Source organism: Salmo salar, chromosome 29 (genome assembly GCF_965601325.2).
Source record: "Salmo salar chromosome 29, fSalSal1, whole genome shotgun sequence".
Lineage (NCBI taxonomy): Eukaryota > Metazoa > Chordata > Actinopteri > Salmoniformes > Salmonidae > Salmo > Salmo salar.
The window spans coordinates 31,694,359-31,715,625 of NC_138319.1; the positions used below are offsets into that span (position 1 = coordinate 31,694,359).

The following is a 21,267-nucleotide window of genomic DNA, read 5'->3' on the forward strand; positions in this document are numbered from 1 at the left end:
TATAATACTGTTTACCTACACACTACAGTATATAATACTGGTCTATAATACTGTTTACCTACACACTACAGTATATAATACTGTTTACTTACACACTACAGTCTATACTACTGGTCTATAATACTGTTTACCTGTCACGTCCTGACCAGTATAAGGGGTTATTTGTTATTGTAGTTTGGTCAGGACGTGGCATGGGTGTGTTTGTTTTGTGTTGTCAGGGTTTTTGGGTAGTGTTCTATGTTTTGTATTTCTATGTTCTATTTTCTAGTTATTCTATTTCTATGTGTACTTTATTGTTTTGACCTTCAATTGGAGGCAGCTGTTCCTCGTTGCCTCTAATTGAAGGTCCTATTTAATAGGGGTGTTTTTCCATGGGTTTTGTGGGTAGTTGTTTCCTGTTTAGTGTTTGTTGCACCTGACATTTTATTTAATAAAAGAAGATAATGAGCATTCACATTCCCGCTGCGTTTTGATCCAATTCATACGACGCTCGTGACATTACCTACACACTACAGTCTATAATACTGCTTACCTACACACTACAGTATTTAATACTGGTCTATAATACTGTTAACCTACACACTACAGTCTATAATACTGCTTACCTACACACTACAATATATAGTACTGTTGACCTACACACTACAGTCTATAATACTGCTTACCTACACAGTACAGTCTATAATACTGCTTACCTACATAATACAGTATATAATACTGCTTACCTACACACTACAGTCTATAATACTGTTTACCTACACACTACAGTCTATAATACTGTTTACCTACACACTACACACTTTACAATAGATGTACTATTGTAAAGTGGTTGTTCCACTGGATATCATAAGGTGAAAGCACCAATTTGTAAGTCGCTCTGGATAAGAGCGTCTGCTAAATGACGTAAATGTAAATGTATAATACTGTTTACCTACACACTACAGTATATCATACTGTTTACCTACACACTACAGTCTATAATACTGTTTACCTACACACTACAGTATATAATACTGGTCTATAATACTGTTTACCTACACACGACAGTATATAATACTGCTTACCTACACACTCTTATCAAGTACGTACTTCACACATTATATAAACTGCTAACGTGCACTTTATTAAACCGACCAGACCATAGAAGACTTTAAATAGCAGGTTCAACCGAACAGAAACATACACATCTTACATTACTAAAACAACAGAGGACAGGAGAAGAGTGGAGAGGAATTTTTATGACAACCCTGTGACAGCTCTGTTAAACGGATCATTAATACTGTAACAGAACACCGTCACCAGGCCCTTCACTGCTAGATCTGGTTATCCCTGGAGACCAGGTCTGAGTGCTATTAGCATGGTACACTGTGCACCCAGGCACTTAGAAAGGTTGCACACGCACACAGCCAAACACACACTCACTGGTAACCCCAGTTCAGTTAATGTCACATCTGCTCCTGCCACACCCCCTAGTGGCCATCCGGTGTCTGCTTGACCTGCAGCCATTCCCCCAGTACACACACACATATATAAACTCAACCACACCCTTAGAGCGAGTAATATCTCTCTCTCTCTCTCTCTCTCTCTCTCTCTCTGTCTCTCTCTGTCTCTCTCTGTCTCTCTCTGTGTGTGCGGTTGGAGGCTGGAGTCAGAGCAGATCCCTACCAGCTGCAACTCGTTCCATTATCAAGACCTCTACAAATACTCAGTTCTGCCACTTCCACTCTGCCAGATCGTAATCTCTGCTCATTTTGCCACTCTGGCTCCTGTTCCACATCTCACCACCCTGCTACCCTGTTCTGGACTCACCACACCACCACTCCCTTGGATTTCCCTCCGGACCTGTCCCAACCCAGCACACTCCAACTTCAGCCCCACATCTGGTTTCCTACAACTCATCCCAGCTTCTCCGGATTTGCACTCCATATCTCCCTGTGTTACAATAAATACCTTGGTTCATTCATTTCTGTTTCCTCATCGGAGTCTGCTCTTGGGTTCCCCTGTGCTGCTCCGCTTAACAGTACGATCTGGCCCAGATATGAACCCAGCAGACAGGGATACTCTCCACCAAATGCTCATTGGTCAAGGCGCCCTGCTCAATCAACATGACCAAGCGCTTAAAACCCTTCTGGAGACTATCAATGAGTTTTCGCGGAACCTGTTTGTCCTACAGAGTCAAACCTATGCCCAAAGATCATAACCTGTCCCTCCTCTCCGCCCCGGGGAGCCATTTGTTCCTACTCCAGAGCGCTACGATGGTAATCTCGGGAACATGCAGAGTCTTTTTGGTACAATTTTCACTAGTATTTGAGCTACAGCCCTACTCTTATGCTAGTGAATGAGCCAAGATTTTGTTTTTGATTTGTTGCCTCTGTGGAGCAGCGCTTTCCTGGGCCACTGCTGTGTGGGAGAGACAGTCACCCATTTGTTCTCCTATAGTAGATTCACAGAGGAGATGAGGAAGATTTTTGACCACTCAGTTTGCAGAAAGGACGCTGCTAAACGACTCCTGTCCCTCCATCAAGGCTCCCAGAGTGTTGCTGAAATGGCATGTGAGTTCCGCACCCTCGCCACAGAGAGCAGCTGGGATGAGGAGGCTCTTCAGGGAGCATTCCTGAACTCACTCACTGAGACCCGAAAGGACGAGTTGGTGTCCAGGGAGGAGCCTGATGAGCTTGATGAATTAATTTCTCTCACTATCTGCATTGACAACCGTCTCCGGTAGCAGCGGACGGAGAGGGCAGTTAAGGTTGCAAGTTCCTTAACATCTGCTTCAGTGCCTTGTTATTCTCCTTCGACTGTATCCCAACCCTAGGCATGTTCTGAACCTGAACCCATGCAGCTCGGCCGGACCCGTCTATCTCCAGAGGAGAGGCAGCGGTGTGTCGATACTAGGAGCTGTCTATACTGTGGCCAGGTTGGTCACCTGGTTTCCACTTGTTCCCTGCGTCCAGTAAGAAGAGGCTCGGGTGATATGGGGAAAATACTATTGGGTCAAATTGCCTGCCCATCTTCCACCAGACCCCTGTTTGAGGCCAACCTTGTGTGGCAGAGTCTGGCTTTTTCTCTAGCTGCTCTTATAGATTCAGGTGCCGACAAGAGCTTTTTGGACCGAGGTGTTGTCAACCAGTTGGGCCTGGACACTGTTCCACTTAATTCACCTCTTGATGCCTACGCTCTTAATGGTAAGCTTCTCTCCCATGTCTGTGAGAAATGTTCCAGTCATCCTGCATCTCTCTGGTAATCACCAAGAAAAGATCAGTTTCCACATAATCGACAGTCCCTACTCTCCTCTCGTTCTGGGCCATCCATGGTTAAAACTACACAACCCACAGATTGACTGGACCACCAGGAGGGTTACTACTTGGAGTACATTTTGTGATTCCAATTGTCTACATTCTGTCCTTCCACCTGCCTTGTCTGTACCCCAGTCCATTCCAGAACCCCCGGACCTGTCTTCTGTTCCTCCAGAGTATCACATTTTAACTCTTGTGTTCAGTAAGCACCACACCCCGTCTCTGCCGCCTCATCGCTCGTACGACTGTGCTATTGACCTCCAGCCTGGAGCTCCCCTCCCCAGTAGCAGGTTGTATAACCTTTCTCGCCCCAGATCTAAGAATACCAAGCCTGACTCCTTCTCCCGTCAATTCACCGCAGACAACACAGGTCCCGAGCCAGAAACCATTATGCCATCCTCCTGCATCGTTGCTGCTGTCTCCTGGGAGATCGAGAGCTGTGCTCGTCAGGCTCAGTTGAACCAGTCTGATCAAGGAAATGGTCCTTGTAAGGCTCTGTTTGTGCCAGATTCAGTTCACTCTGAAATTCTTCAGTGGGCCCATGCTACTCACCTCACCTGTCACCCTGGCATGAACCGGACTGTTGCCTCCCTGTGGCAGCAATTTTGGTGGCCCACCATGGTGCCTGCTCAGTCTGTGCCCGGAACAAAACCTCCATCAAACCTACGTCCGGTCAGCTTCGCCCACTTCCCATACCCAGTCGCCCCTGGTCACACATAGCTCAGGACTTCGTAACTGGCCTTCCTCCATCTAACAGTAACTCAGTCCAGGACCACAGGCGCCATTGTCATTGTACCTGGAGGAGGGACCGGTCTGTTCTTTGTGCCTCCGCCACGACCCAATCCCAAGCTAACCGTTGCCGTGCTTCAGCTCCAGTCTACACTCCAGGTCAAAAGGATTTCTATGCCTCCCTGTGTTACAATAAATACCTTGGTTCATTCATCTGTTTCCTCATCTGTCTGCTCTTGGGTTCCCCTGTGCTGCTCAGCTTAACAATTAAAAGTCATGTGCTCTCTCTTTTTTTTTGTGTGTAGAATTCTGCATGCAGAGTCTCAATTTGGTGTTAGTCCCATGTTGTGAATTCTTGGTTGGTGAGCAGACCCCAGACCTCACAACCATTAAGGATAATGGGTTCTATAACTGATTCAAGTATTTTTTGCCAGATCCTAATTGGTATGTTGAATTTTATGTTCCTTTTGATGGTCTCTCAGATCATGCAAAGCTTTGTGGAAGTTACCTGTGGCAGTGATGTTTATGCCGGAGTATGTATAGTTTTTTTGTGTGCTCTAGGGCAATGGTGTCTAGATGGAATTTGTATTTGTGGTCCTGGGGACAGGACTTTTTTTGGAACACCATGATTTTTGTCTTACTGAGATTTACTGTCAGGGTCTAGGTCTGACAGAATCTGTGCAGAAGATCTAGGTGCTGCTGAAGGCCCTCCTTGGTTGGTGACAGAAGCACCAGATTATCAGTAGACATTTGACTTCAGATTCTAATAGGGTGAGGCCGGGTGCTGCAGACTGTTCTAGTGTCCTTGCCAATTCGTTGATATATATGTTGAAGAGGGTGGGGCTTAAGCTGCATCCCTGTCTCACCCCACGTCCCTGTGTTTTTTTGCTCATTTTAACCACACACTTGTTGTTTGTGTACATGGTTTTTATAATGTCTATATTTTTCCCCAACACCACTTTACATCAATTTGTATAGCAGACCCTCATGCCAAATTGACTTGCAGGGTGAATACGTGGTCTGTTGTACAGTTATTATTATAATTTGTTTTTTGGGGGGGGGGGGACAATTTGACATTTGCTCAGTACATTGTTTTCACTGACAAAATTAATAGTCTGCTGATTTTCCCAAGGTTGCTGTTGACGCATATCCCACGGTAGTTATTAGGGTCAAATATTTCTCTCCACATTTGTGGATTGGGGTGATCAGTCCTTGTTTCCAAATTATGGGGAAGATGCCAGAGCTAAGGATGACGTTAAAGAGTTTTAGTATAGCCAATTGGAATTTGTGATCTGTATAATTTATCATTTCATTGAGGATGCCATCAACACCACATGCGTTTTTGGGTTGGAGGGTTTGTATTTTGTCCTGTAGTTCATTCAATGAAATTGGAGATTCCAGTGTGTTATGGTAGTCTTTAATAGCTGATTCTAAGACTTGTATTTGATCATGTATATGTTTTTGCTGTTTGGTCTTTGTTATTGGGCCAAAATAGATTGGAGAAGTGGTTTACCCATACATCTCTGTTTTGGATAGATAACTCTTCGTGTTGTTCATTTAGTGTTTTCCAATTTTCCCAGAAGTGGTTAGTCTATGGACTCATTTTTTCGTAGTGTATTGTTTTAGCGATTCACCATAGTGAAGGCATAGGCTCAGGTTTTCTGGGTCTCTATGTTTTTGGTTGGATCGGTTTCTCAATTTCTTTCTTAGGTTTTTGCATTCTTCATCAAACCATTTGTCATTGTTGATCATTTTCTCCGGTTTTCTGTTTGAAATGTATAGATTTGATAGGGAAGCTGAGAAGACAAATATACTTTTTAGGTTTTCTACTGCCAAGTCTACGCCTTCACTATTACAGTGGAACGTTTTGTCCAGGAAGTTGTCTAAAAGGGATTGAATATGTTGCCTAATAGTTTTTTTGTAGGTTTCCACACTATTTTCCTTTATATTATTCAGTTCCTTTGGCTATGATGCCTCATGATTGAGTATTGCTCTGTCCAAGTAGACTGTGATTTTGCTGATCTGATCCCAGTCCCTAGTTTCAGTGGGCTGACTGTGAACGCTCTGAGAGCTATAAGTGTACCTACCATAGCAGTCCAATCGAAGCCTACCATTGACTATGTACATACCCAGCATGCGACAGAGCTGCAGGAGTTGTGACCTGTTTTTGATGGTGAAGTGCTTAAGCATTTCAGTCAATAGAGTCCAATCCAATGAGGACAATGAAATCCAGTTTATTTCAGTAGTAAAAATAATAGAATCATGTATACAGTTACAACACTACTGCTGATGTATTGTGGAAACTTAGGTAGATACATTTAATTAAATAGAAATACGAATAAATACAAAATAATGGCTAGTAAATAATCAACATAATGTACATGGATGATGGTTACACTATGTAGTACTTGTAAGTTATATACAATGTACATACTTCAGGGAACTAATGGTCATGGGATGTCCCTCAGGCTATGGCAATCGTATACATATCTGGCAGTAATTGTCACGGCTGTTAGGAGCGGACCAAAGCGCAGCGTTTTCGTAGTTCCACATCTTTATTTAATAGTGAACCGTGATGCAATACAAAAATACTTAAACTAACCAGAAAACAACAAACCGTGATGCAGAGAGGGGAAAAAGCACACTACTCAAAATATAAATCACCCACAAACAACATGCAGAAACACCCATACTAAATATGACCTCCAATTAGAGGCAACAAGAACCAGCTGCCTCCAATTGAAGGTCAACCCCAAAAAAACAAACCTAGAAATAGACAAACTAGAACTACAACATAGAAATAGAAAACATAGAACAAACAGAAAAACACCCCCTGTCACACCCTGACCACTCTACGATAGAAAATAACAACTTATATATGTCAGGACATGACAGTAATATTTGTGTTTTCTCCCTCACCCAGAATAATTAACAGCTTTATGTCATTGGTAAATGCCCAGAAGTTGGGAATTGATTTAGATATTTTCTTCAAAAGATATTAGCTTATATGGGAGTATTTATCACTGTCACATCCTGACCAGCAGAGGGAGTAATTGTATTATATTTGGTCAGGACGTGGCAGAGGGGTATTTGTTTCATATGGTTTGGGTTGTGTGTGTTATTTAAGGGGTGTTTGGTTTATGTAGTCTGGGGGTTGAGTCATTGTTCTAGTGTTGGTTTTCTATGGTTTATCTAGTTGTTCTGTTTCTTTGTTAGTCTGTGTGGCTCCCGATCAGGAACAGCTGTATGTCATTGTTACTGATTGGGAGTCATATATTACGTGTGTGTTTTTCACCTGGGGTTTGTGGGTTGTTGTATTTCGCACTGCTGTTATTTTTGTAGCCTGTGAAACTGTCGGTCTGTCGTTCTTTGTTTTTCGTGTTTTCCGTGTTCACGTTTATTTAATAAATTATAATGATGAGCACGCAACCCGCTGCGCCTTGGTCCTCTCTCTCCTACGACAGCCGTTACAATCACAGTAGAGGAAAATGTACATCTCTGTCTCTACCTCCCCTGTGGTGCAGTGACCACATAGACACTCCTCTTGGGTTAGCCATGTCTTTGTGTGTCTCCCTTTTTCTATACCCTATTAATTGGTGGTCGCTGAGCCTGTATTTGGTCAGGATCTGTTTCTGTTTTATATCTCTGAGAGACTAGAGATATTCTGTATATTAGTATTCTCTGAGTGTCAAATAGCTAATTAGTTCATTCTGTGTTTTTGTTTCATTTTCACAATTAGTCTAATAGGAGGATTTAGTTTCTGTAACAATTTCATTGATTTTCCTGTGTGTTTGGATAATAGGGTTGTTTAGTGATTTTAACAGCTGACATAAGGGACTCATTTCAGTGTTCAGCTCTTGGGTTTCCAGTGCTTTGAATTGTAAGGATGTTTGGGGGCTTAATTTCAAATGGTGCCAACATTTTAGTGTCATTTTCTTTATATTTACAATTCAAAGGAATCTTCCGATTTCCGCTTTGCATGCATTAGTTGGTACTGTCACGACTTCCACCGAAGTCGGTTCCTCTCCTTGTTCGGGTGGCGTTAGGCAGTCAACGTCGCCGGTCTTCCAGCCATCATCGATCCACTTTTGATTTTCCATTTGTTTTGTCTTGTTTTCCGACACACCTGGTTTTCATTTCCCTCATTAATTGTTGTGTATTTAACCCTCTGTTCCCCCCATGTCTTTGTGTGGAATTGTTTGTTGTAAGTGCTTGTGCACATGTTTACTGGTGCGCAACGGGTTTTGTACCCATGTTTGTTATTCTTTATGCCGTTGGTTTTGCAATTAAACTGCTCCGGCTATTACCTAGTTCCTGCTCTCCTGCGTCTGACTTCCCTGCCACCAGTTACGCACCCCTTACAGGTACTTTCTTTTGGATATTTTGGATAATTTGTCTCCCAATGCATTTAATCGTAATTAAAGGTTGGAACCCAAACCTCGCTTCCATATAGTGCAGTTAGTCTAATTACTATTGAATATTTTGCACCAGATTTGGATAGGAATATTTATTTTTGAGAATATTATTTTATTGAGTAAAATGCTTCGCAGACTTTTTCTTTTGCTGCATTCACTGCTAGACCAAATCCACCAGAGGCGCTGCTTTTTTTGTCCCAAGTTGTACCGTTGGGCACATTTCCTAAATTGAAAGTCTCTCTCTCTATCTTTCACACATGAACTACCCCCATCTCTCTCTCTCTCTCGCAAACATGAACTAACTCCTCCTATCCCCTCTCTCCACTCCCCTCTCTCCTCCTATCTCCGCTCTCCTTATCCCCTCTCTCCTCCTATCCCCTCTCTCCTGCTATCCCCTCTCTCCTCATATCCCCTCTCTTGCCTCCTCTCTCCTCCTATCCCTCTCTCCTATTTCCTTCTATCTCCTCTCCTCACTCATTTCTCTCTCTCTCTCCCAAACATAAACTACCTCCATCTCTCCTTCTCTCTCAAACATGAACTACCTCCCTGTCTCTCACTCTCTCCTCTCTGTATCTTTCTCCCCCCTCTCTCTCTCTCCAACTTCTCTCTCCTCCTCTCCTCAGATCTCAGCCCTGAACATTTCTCTCACCCAGGGATCTGCTCCGCCTGGCAAACAGCTTTGAACCGCTGGAAGTGGACTGTGTGGCCCTAGGAGCCCGTTCTGGTCATAGAGACTCCGATGCCAGGCAAGTGATAGCCAACATCAAACAAAAGGGTGACAACATCAGTCCCTTAACCCATATCCATCCGTCTGAAGCTGCCTTCAGCTGCATTACCGCCGTACTTCCGCGACTTTGGACCACTGAGCCAACGAGTGCTAACATTGAAAAGGAATTTAAAAAGTGATGGGATATCAGTCCTTGGCCCAAACAGGCAACCTTGTATTGAGTCTTGTATTTATCCACATACTCGTTTGAGGCATAGACCAAATGGCACAGTTTTAAGCAATCTTGTATCTACAGTGCCTTCTGAAAGTGTTCAGACCCATTGACTCTCATTTTGTTACGTTACAGCCTTATTCTAAAATTCATCATCAATCTACACACAATACTAAATAATGACAAAGCAACAAAAAAAAGTGGACATGTATTACAAATAAAAAATGGAACTATCAGACCATTTACTCAGTACTTTATTTAAGCACCTTTGGCAGCGATTACAGCATCGAGTCTTCTTAGGTATGACGCTACAAGCTTGGCACACCAGCATTTGGAGGTTCTCCCATTCTTCTCTGCAGATCCTCTCAAGCTCTGTCAGGTTGGATGGGGAGCGTCGCTGCACAGATATTTTCAGGTCTCTCCAGAGATGATTGATTGGGTTCAAGTCCAGGCTCTGGTTGTTGTCCTGTTGTAAGGTGAACCATCGCCCCAGTCTGAGGTCCAGAGCGCTCTGGAGCAGGTTTTCATCAAGGATCTCACTGTACTTTGCTCCGTTTATCTTTGCCTCGATCCTGACTAGTCTCCCAGTCCCTGCTGCTGAAAAACATCCCCACAGCTTGATGCTGCCAGCACCATGCTTCATCGTAGGGATGGTGCCAGGTTTCCTCTTGACGTGACGCTTGGCATTCAGGCCAAGAAGTTCAATCTTGGTTTCATCAGACCAAAGAATCTTGTTTCTCATGGTCTGAGAGTCTTTAGGTGCCTTTTGGCAAACTCTAAGCGGGCTGTCATGTGCCTATTACTGAGGAGTGGCTTTCGTCTGACCAATCTACCATAAAGGCCTGATTGGTGAAGTGCTGCAGAGATGGTTGTCTTTCTGGAAATTTCTCAGATCTCCACAGAGGAACTCAAGGTGACCATTGGGTTCTTGGTCACCTCCCTGACCAATGCCCTTCTCCCCCGATTGCTCAGTTTGGCCAGGTGGCCAGCTCTAGGAAGAGTCTTGGTGGTTCCAAATGTATTTAATTTAAGAATGGTGGAGGCCACTGTGTTCTTGGGGACCTTCAATGATGCAGAAATGTTTTGGTACCCTTCCCCAGATCTGTGCCTTGACACAATCCTGTCTCGGAGCTCCACAGACAATTCCTTCGACCTCATGGCTTGGTTTTTGAGATGCACTGTCAACTGTTGGACCTTATATAGACAGGTGTGTGCCTTTCCAAAACATGTCCAATCAATTGAATTCAACACAGGTGACTCCAAGTTATAGAAACAGGTTTTGCTCTGACATCCACAACAGGTGGACTCTCAAGGATGATCTATGGAAACAGGATGCACCTGAGCTCAATTTCGAGTCTCATAACAAAAGGTCTGAATACTTAAGTACAGAAAATAAGGTATTTCTATTTGTTAGTTTTAATACTCATTTGCTAAAATAAAATAAAAAACTGTTTTCACTTGGTCATTATGGGGCATTGTTTGTAGATTGCTGAGGATTTTTTATTTATTTAATCCATTTTACCTTAAGGCTGTTACGTAAAAAGAATTTGGAAAAAGTTAAGAGGTCTGAATACTTTCCGAAGGCACTGTACACCATTTTAAGCCAACCCCATGTCTATTTCATATAGAGGGTTACCTACTGATCATAGCATGTTTGTGTTAGAGACTCCATCTGATCTGAAATCCCAGAGCTGTGGCCTTGGACTGATTTTAGCAAATTGTCTGATTTTCTGTCTAACTATTCTAATTCAGAATTATTCATATATTTGGTGATCTTAACCTGGAATGGTTGACGCCAGTATCAAAGACTGAAAGACATTTGTACTGATCTAAATTTAACTCAACTGATAACTTAACCAACCCGCCCCAACTTATGATACCCTGCAAAATCTACTCTTTTAGATATCATTTTGACAAACACCCCATAAGCACACAGCCAATTCAATCAGCAGGGGTTCAAACTTTAGAACCCAGTTCCTACATTTTAATACAAAAATGGATTTTATCAAACAAAACTATGCTATATTCTATCTCTGGGACACTCAGGATGACAAATCAGAGCAAGATTACTGAATGTAAGTACATTATTTACCTTCAGAGGTGAATGTATCAAACCAGTTGCCGTGATAAAAGTTTTTTGTTGTTGTGCACTCTCCTCAAACAATAGCATGGTCTTTTTTCACTGTAACAGCTATTGTAAATTGGACAGTGCAGTTAGATTAACAAGAATTTAAGCTTTCTGCCCATATAAGACATATGTCTATGTCCTGGGAAATGTTATTGTTACTTACAACGTCATCCTAATCACATTAGTGCACGTTAGTTCAACCGGTGGAGGGACACCGATCCCGTAGAGGTTAAACCTTTGGATGCTGTCTACAATAGCGCCCTTCGCTTTATCACAGGTGACAGTATTAACACGCATCATTGCATCCTGTATCACAAGGTTGGCTGGTCCTTATTAAAGTCCCATAGGTCACTTCCTTACTCCCTCTTTGCTTACAAAGCTCTACGACACAAGCTTTCCAACTTACCTAACTTCATTGTTGAAGTATAAAAACATGATTTACAAAACATGTTCACAGGGTTGGTTAACTCTTGAAGTTCCTCGGGGCTCCACCGAATTAGGTAAATCCGCCTTTAGTTTTTAAGATTGCAATTTGCAGAACTCATTAAAATGTGATGCTCTGGAGCCTCTCGGGCAGTTGAGTGTTGTTTGAGGACCTAGTAGCTGAGAAATTGAACTGTTCTTTATGACGGTGTTATTGCATATTTGTGTGTATTTTAACATGTATTTATGCATGTGTAGTTTTAATTGTATCTCAATGTGTATTGTGTACCAGGGCTCACCTGGAAATGAGACCCTCGGTCTCAGAGTTGACTCCCTGTTAAAATAAACGTTCAATAAAATCAATCTCTCTCTCTTTGACTCCCCCGCCTCTCTCTCCCCCCCTCCTTCCCTTCCTCCCACTCTCAATCTGCTTTGATCAGTCTCAGAGGAACATGGTTCTAGTAGATACAGAACAGCATGTACTAGAGAACAGAAGAAGGAGCGAATGATGGAATGCAGGATTAGAGAGAGATAGAGGGGTGATGGAGAGGGAGAAAGGGAATGAAAGTAGAGGTGTGGATAGGAGGGAGATGAGGGATAGACGAGAGAGCAGGGTCTCTATATTCCTCAAAGCTCCTGCTTTTCAACGTCAATATTCAAAGTTCGACTCATCTTCTCATCTTTTCCTATCCTCTTCCAACTTAGGTCATCATGTCTAACTTCACCCCTACTCACTACTATACCACACACTCACTTACAGCATTATAATACCAGCTGCACCATCTCAGTTCTTAGTAGGAGAAGAGCAATAGAGTGGTACGAAACACACACACACACACACACACACACACACACACACACACACACACACACACACACACACACACACACACACACACACACACACACACACACACACACACACACACACACACACACACACACACACACACACACACACACACACACACAATTAGGCATGGAAGCTGGTTGCTCTGAAGTTGAGGCCAGGGTCAGTTGAAGAGTCCACTAAGCCAGGGAGAGTAAAAGCACTTTTCTGCCTCATCACCATGCTAAACCCACTGTGAAGGAAGCACAGCCACAGGCAGGTTAGCGCTGATGCTAATGGATAATGCTAATGTACTCCTATAGCTCTCTGGCTCATTGGCCTGGTTAAGGGACAGGAAGTTAGAGGGGAGAGTTTATCAGGGTGACAAGAAGGGACAGCTCACACACAAACACACTGACCTGAGCGGTTGTTGGGTGAGGTTCGTACGGGGGACACAGAAGGGGTGCGAGAGGAGGAGTAGGGTCTCTGTCTGTCTCTCTCTATCGTAGAGGCAGAACCAACAAAGTGATACTGAGAGAATCCATCCTGTAGGAGAGAGAGAAGGAGAGCAATAAGAGAGAGAGAGAGCGATATACATAGAGAGACAGAAACAGAGAGAAACATGTTTAAAGGTCAAAGACATTAACAAATCCATCCTACACAACACACACAGACAGATACAGTATGTTAAAATGTCTTCACAATAAAACACACATACTGATCCCTGTTCGGTCCTTCATCAGATGGATGATATAACAACAAAGTACAGCAGCTGTTGTTTTCATATAATGACTGTAAATAGAAGAGACAGAACTCTCAGCTGGGTTCCAGCTCCAATTAAGTAATTGTCTAACGATGCTTTTCTATCTAAACAACCCAAAACTTCACTCACATAATTGCTGCTGTATAATTAAGCAATAACTCTGCGTTGTGTCGTGCCTAAGAACAGCCCTTAGTATATTGGCAACATACCACAAACCCCAGAGGTGCCTTATTACTTTTATAAACTGCGTACCATCATAATTAGAACAGTAAAAATAATGTTTTTGTCATACCTGTGGTATACAGTCTGATATACCACGGCTTTTAGCCAATCAGCATTCAGGGCTCGAACCACCCAGTTTATAATTACTGTGTTGATATGACGGAAGTTATAAAAGTCTTCGGTGAAGAATAAAAACCGGATAACTAAAAACAAGACCTAAGAAATCATAAAACATTAAACATTAGGATTGGCTATAGAAGAGCCATAACCCTTACAGTTAATAATGATATACTGTAACTACCAAGACTGTTCTGGCATCACTATTTCTCCATCCTCTGGGAACTCCCTCTCCTCTTGCCTGCCATGATACACCTTATACTTTATCTGCTAACACGCACACACGCACAATCCTGCCCTGCCTGTGACATGCCTGTTTCCTGCTGAGCTCCTGAAGGATCAAAGATGCCCCACTTTCTTTCGCTCTCCTCCTATCCCCTATCCCTTCTCTCCTCCTATCCCCTCTCTCCACTCCTCTCTCCTCTACCCTCTCTCCTCCTATCTCCTCCTCTCTTCCTATCCCCTCTCTCCTCCTATCCCCTCTCTCTACACCTCCTATCCCCTCTCCTCCTATCCCCTCTCTCCTCTCCTCTCTCCTATTTCCTTCTATCCTCTCCTCTCTCCTCTCCACCCTCACTCATTTCTCTCTCTCTCTCTCTCTCTCTCTCTCCTCTCTCTCTCTCTCTCTCCTCTCTCTCTCTCTCTCTCTCTCTCTCTCTCTCTCTCTCTCTCTCTCTCTCTCTCCTCTCTCTCTCTCTCTCTCTCTCTCTCTCTCTCTCTCTCTCTCTCTCTCTCTCTCTCTCTCTCTCTCTCTCTCTCTCTCTCTCTCTCTCTCTCTCTCTCTCTCTCCTCCCCCCCCCCTCTTCTTTCTATCCCTCCCTCTCTCTCTACATCCTTCCATGCCACAGCCCCCCACTGGCAAGGAGAGAGTTTGGTTGCCAAGCGACCATCGTGCCTGTTGTGCCTAAGGCCATTGGACAGGTACAGCATTTCCAGGCCGTAAGAATGCAAGGGACGAGGCAATTCTAGCACACATTATAGCACACATTATAGCCCTATGCACAAGGTGAGTGTCAGAGCTTGTGTTAGTGTCTGCTTGTGTGATGCGATTAGGCTTAGTAAAAGTTACGACAGATTGGTCTGTCCGGCCAGGCCTCACCCACGGCCATTTCTGTTGACTCACCACACTCATTCAATTTCACACTTTTTAAAATTCAGCGTTGTATGCTTTACTTTTCCCCCCAGTCAAATCCCCTTTCTGTTTTCACTGAGACGGCTGTAATACAATTGTGTGTGTGTGTGCTTGTCTGTGTGCGGGCACAAGTGCTTGAATGCGTGGGTGTGTGTGCATGCGCGTGCGTGCGTGCGTGCGTGTGTGTGTGTGTGTCTGTATGTGTGTGTGTGTGAAACTAGTCGTGACTCTCTCACAGAAAAAGGTCTATTCCACATTAAGTGGAAATGAGATTGAAGACAATGGGAAGAGAATGTTTGATGTTAGACATATTCCATATTCAAGTGTTGAGCCACTTAGAGTAACGGAAAACAGGATTTAATAACACATTCCAACTACACTGATCTCACTACATAATTCCTAAGGAAAATAATGTACGGCTAAAGGGAATATTTCAAAGAAATATAGAGACACTTTTCCGATTCACACCATCCTTCTATCACAACATCCTTCATCATACCATCCTTCATCACACCATCCTTCCATCAAAGCATCCTTCATCATACCATCCCTCCATCACACCATCCTTCCATCACACCATCCTTCCATCACACCATCCTTCCATCACACCATCCTTCCATCACACCATCCTTCATCACACCATCCTTCCATCAAAGCATCCTTCATCATACCATCCCTCCATCACACCATCCTTCCATCATACCATCCTTCCATCATACGATCCTTCCATCATACCATCCTTCCATCACACCATCCTTCTATTACACCATCCTACATCATACCGTCCTACATCATACCGTCCTTCCGTCACACCATCCTTCATCATACCATCCTTCTATCACACCATCCTTCATCATAACATCATCCTTCCATAACATCATCCTTCCATCACACCATCCTTCCATCACACCATCCTTCCATCACAACATCCTTCATCATACCATCCCTCCATCACACCATCCTTCCATCACACCATCCTTCCATCACACCATCCTTCCATCACACATCCTTCCATCACATCATCCTTCGATCACATCATTCTTCATCATCACACCATCCTTCCATCACACATCCTTCCATCACACATCCTTCCATCACATCATCCTTCCATCACACCACCCTTCTATCACACCATCCTTCCATCACACCATCCTTCCATCACACCATCCTTCCATCACACCATCCTTCCATCACATCATTCTTCATCACACCACCCTTCTATCACACCATCCTTCCATCACACCATCCTTCCATCACACCATCCTTCCATCACACCATCCTTCCATCACACCATCCTTCATCTCAGCACCTTTCTATCAAACCTGTGTGCGGGCACAAGTGCTTGAATGCGTGGGTGTGTGTGCATGCGCGTGCGTGCGTGCGTGTGTGTGTGTGTGTGTGCGTGTGTCTGTATGTGTGTGTGTGTGAAACTAGTCGTGACTCTCTCACAGAAAAAGGTCTATTCCACATTAAGTGGAAATGAGATTGAAGACAATGGGAAGAGAATGTTTGATGTTAGACATATTCCATATTCAAGTGTTGAGCCACTTAGAGTAACGGAAAACAGGATTTAATAACACATTTCAACTACACTGATCTCACTACATAATTCCTAAGGCAAATAATGTACGGCTAAAGGGAATATTTCAAAGAAATATAGAGACACTTTTCCGATTCACACCATCCTTCTATCACAACATCCTTCATCATACCATCCTTCATCACACCATCCTTCCATCAAAGCATCCTTCATCATACCATCCCTCCATCACACCATCCTTCCATCACACCATCCTTCCATCACACCATCCTTCAATCACACCATCCTTCATCACACCATCCTTCATCACACCATCCTTCCATCAAAGCATCCTTCGATCATACCATCCCTCCATCACACCATCCTTCCATCACACCATCCTTCCATCACACCATCCTTCATCATACCATCCTTCCATCACACCATCCTTCTATTACACCATCCTACATCATACCGTCTTACATCATACCGTCCTTCCGTCACACCATCCTTCATCATACCATCCTTCTATCACACCATCCTTCATCATAACATCATCCTTCCATAACATCATCCTTCCATCACACCATCCTTCCATCACACCATCCTTCCATCACAACATCCTTCATCATACCATCCCTCCATCACACCATCCTTCCATCACACCATCCTTCCATCACACATCCTTCCATCACATCATCCTTCCATCACATCATTCTTCATCATCACACCATCCTTCCATCACACCATCCTTCCATCACACATCCTTCCATCACACCACCCTTCTATCACACCATCCTTCCATCACACCATCCTTCCATCACACCATCCTTCCATCACACCATCCTTCCATCACACCATCCTTCCATCACACCATCCTTCCATCACACCATCCTTTCATCACACCATCCTTCATCTCAGCACCTTTCTATCAAACCATCCTTCCATCTCACCATCCTTCCATCACAAACTTTCATCATAGGATCTTTCTATCACACCATCCTTCTATCACACCATCCTTCCATCACACCATCCTTCATCTAACCATACTTCATCACAACATCCTTCATCACACCATCCTTCATCACACCATCCTTCATCACACTACCTTCTATCACACCATCCTTCTATCACACCATCCTTCCATCACACCATCCTTCTATCACACCATCCTTCATCATAGCATCTTTCATCATACCATACTTCCATTACACCATCACACCATCCTTCCATCACACCATCCTTCCATCACACCATCCCCCTATCACACCATCCTTCATCATAGCATCTTTCATCATACCATACTTCCACCACATCATACTTCATCAAACCATCCTTCATCATACCATCCTTTCATCACACTATCATTCATCACACCATCCTTCATCACACCATCCTTCATTATACCATCCTTCCATCACACCATCCATCCATCAAATCATCCTTCATCAAACCATCCTTCATCATACCATCATTCCATCAAATCATCCTTCATCAAACCATCCTTCATTAAACCATTCTTCCATCACACCATCCTTCCATCACACCATTCTTCTATCACACCATCCTTCATCAAACCATTCTTCCATCACACCATCCTTCCATCACAACATCCTTCTATCACACCATCCTTCCATCACACCATCCTTCCATCACACCATCCTTCTATCACACCTTCATTCCATCATACCATCCTTCCATAACACCATCCTTCCATCACACCATCCTTCCATAATACCATCCTTCCATCACACCATTATTCCATCACACAATCATTCCATCACACCATCCTTCATCATAGCACCCTTCTATCAAACCATCCTTCCATCACACCATTATTCCATCACACAATCATTCCATCACACCATCCTTCATCAAACCATCCTTCCATCACACCATCCTTCCATCACAAACTTTCATCACACATCCTTCCATCACACCACCCTTCTATCACACCATCCTTCCATCACACCATCCTTCCATCACACCATCCTTCCATCACACCATCCTTCCATCACACCATCCTTCCATCACACCATCCTTTCATCACACCATCCTTCATCTCAGCACCTTTCTATCAAACCATCCTTCCATCTCACCATCCTTCCATCACAAACTTTCATCATAGGATCTTTCTATCACACCATCCTTCTATCACACCATCCTTCCATCACACCATCCTTCATCTAACCATACTTCATCACAACATCCTTCATCACACCATCCTTCATCACACCATCCTTCATCACACTACCTTCTATCACACCATCCTTCTATCACACCATCCTTCCATCACACCATCCTTCTATCACACCATCCTTCATCATAGCATCTTTCATCATACCATACTTCCATTACACCATCACACCATCCTTCCATCACACCATCCTTCCATCACACCATCCCCCTATCACACCATCCTTCATCATAGCATCTTTCATCATACCATACTTCCACCACATCATACTTCATCAAACCATCCTTCATCATACCATCCTTTCATCACACTATCATTCATCACACCATCCTTCATCACACCATCCTTCATTATACCATCCTTCCATCACACCATCCATCCATCAAATCATCCTTCATCAAACCATCCTTCATCATACCATCATTCCATCAAATCATCCTTCATCAAACCATCCTTCATTAAACCATTCTTCCATCACACCATCCTTCCATCACACCATTCTTCTATCACACCATCCTTCATCAAACCATTCTTCCATCACACCATCCTTCCATCACAACATCCTTCTATCACACCATCCTTCCATCACACCATCCTTCTATCACACCATCCTTCCATCACACCTTCTTTCCATCATACCATCCTTCCATAACACCATCCTTCCATCACACCATCCTTCCATAATACCATCCTTCCATCACACCATTATTCCATCACACAATCATTCCATCACACCATCCTTCATCATAGCACCCTTCTATCAAACCATCCTTCCATCACACCATTATTCCATCACACAATCATTCCATCACACCATCCTTCATCAAACCATCCTTCCATCACACCATCCTTCCATCACAAACTTTCATCATAGCATCTTTTTATCACACCATCCTTCTATCACACCATCCTTCCATCACACCATCCTTCATCTAACCATACTTCATCACACCATCCTTCTTTCACACTACCTTCTATCACACCATCCTTCATCATACCATCCTTCATCATACCATCCTTCCATCACACCATCCGTCCATCACACCATCCGTCCATCACATCATCCATCATCACACCATCCTTCTATCACACCATCCTTCCATCACACCATCCTTCCATCACACCATCCTTCCATCACACCATCCTTCATCACACTACCTTCTATCACACCATCCTTCTATCACACCATCCTTCCATCACACCATCCTTCTATCACACCATCCTTCATCATAGCATCTTTCATCATACCATACTTCCATTACACCATCACACCATCCTTCCATCACACCATCCTTCCATCACACCATCCCCCTATCACACCATCCTTCATCATAGCATCTTTCATCATACCATACTTCCACCACATCATACTTCATCAAACCATCCTTCATCATACCATCCTTTCATCACACCATCCTTCATTATACCATCCTTCCATCACACCATCCATCCATCCATCAAATCATCCTTCATCAAACCATCCTTCATCATACCATCATTCCATCAAATCATCCTTCATCAAACCATCCTTCATTAAACCATTCTTCCATCACACCATCCTTCCATCACACCATTCTTCTATCACACCATCCTTCATCAAACCATTCTTCCATCACACCATCCTTCCATCACACCATCCTTCTATCACACCATCCTTCCATCACACCATCCTTCTATCACACCATCCTTCCATCACACATTCTTTCCATCATACCATCCTGCCATAACACCATCCTTCCATCACACCATCCTTCCATAATACCATCCTTCCATCACACCATTATTCCATCACACAATCATTCCATCACACAATCATTCCATCACACCATCCTTCATCATAGCACCCTTCTATCAAACCATCCTTCCATCACACCATTATTCCATCACACAATCATTCCATCACACCATCCTTCATCAAACCATCCTTCCATCACACCATCCTTCCATCACAAACTTTCATCATAGCATCTTTCTATCACACCATCCTTCTATCACACCATCCTTCCATCACACCATCCTTCATCTAACCATACTTCATCACACCATACTTCATCACACCATCCTTCTTTCACACTACCTTCTATCACACCATCCTTCATCATACCATCCTTCATCATACCATCCCTCCATCACACCATCCGTCCATCACACCATCCGTCCATCACACCATCCTTCCATCACATCATCCATCATCACACCATCCTTCTATCACACCATCCTTCCATCACACCATCCTTCCATCACACCATCCTTCCATCACACAATCCTTCATCATAGCATCCTTCAATCACACCATCCTTCCATCACACCATCCTTCATCACACTACCTTCTATCACACCATCCTTCTATCACACCATCCTTCCATCACACCATCCTTCTATCACACCATCCTTCTATCACACCATCCTTCATCATAGCATCTTTCATCATACCATACTTCCATTACACCATCACACCATCCTTCCATCACACCATCCTTCCATCACACCATCCCCCTATCACACCATCCTTCATCATAGCATCTTTCATCATACCATACTTCCACCACATCATACTTC

At 43.5% G+C, this 21,267-nt stretch overlaps 1 protein-coding gene across 1 annotated transcript in view; it reads right to left on the reverse strand.

Moving 5' to 3' along the window:
* LOC106590590 (catenin delta-2) overlaps window positions 1–21,267 on the reverse strand; it is a 597,564-nt gene that overhangs the window by 48,856 nt on the left and 527,441 nt on the right. Inside the window, exon 22 of the mRNA XM_045710617.2 lies at window positions 13,178–13,304. Coding sequence (XP_045566573.1) covers window positions 13,178–13,304 — 127 coding nt within the window. The remainder of the gene's footprint in view (window positions 1–13,177; window positions 13,305–21,267) is intronic.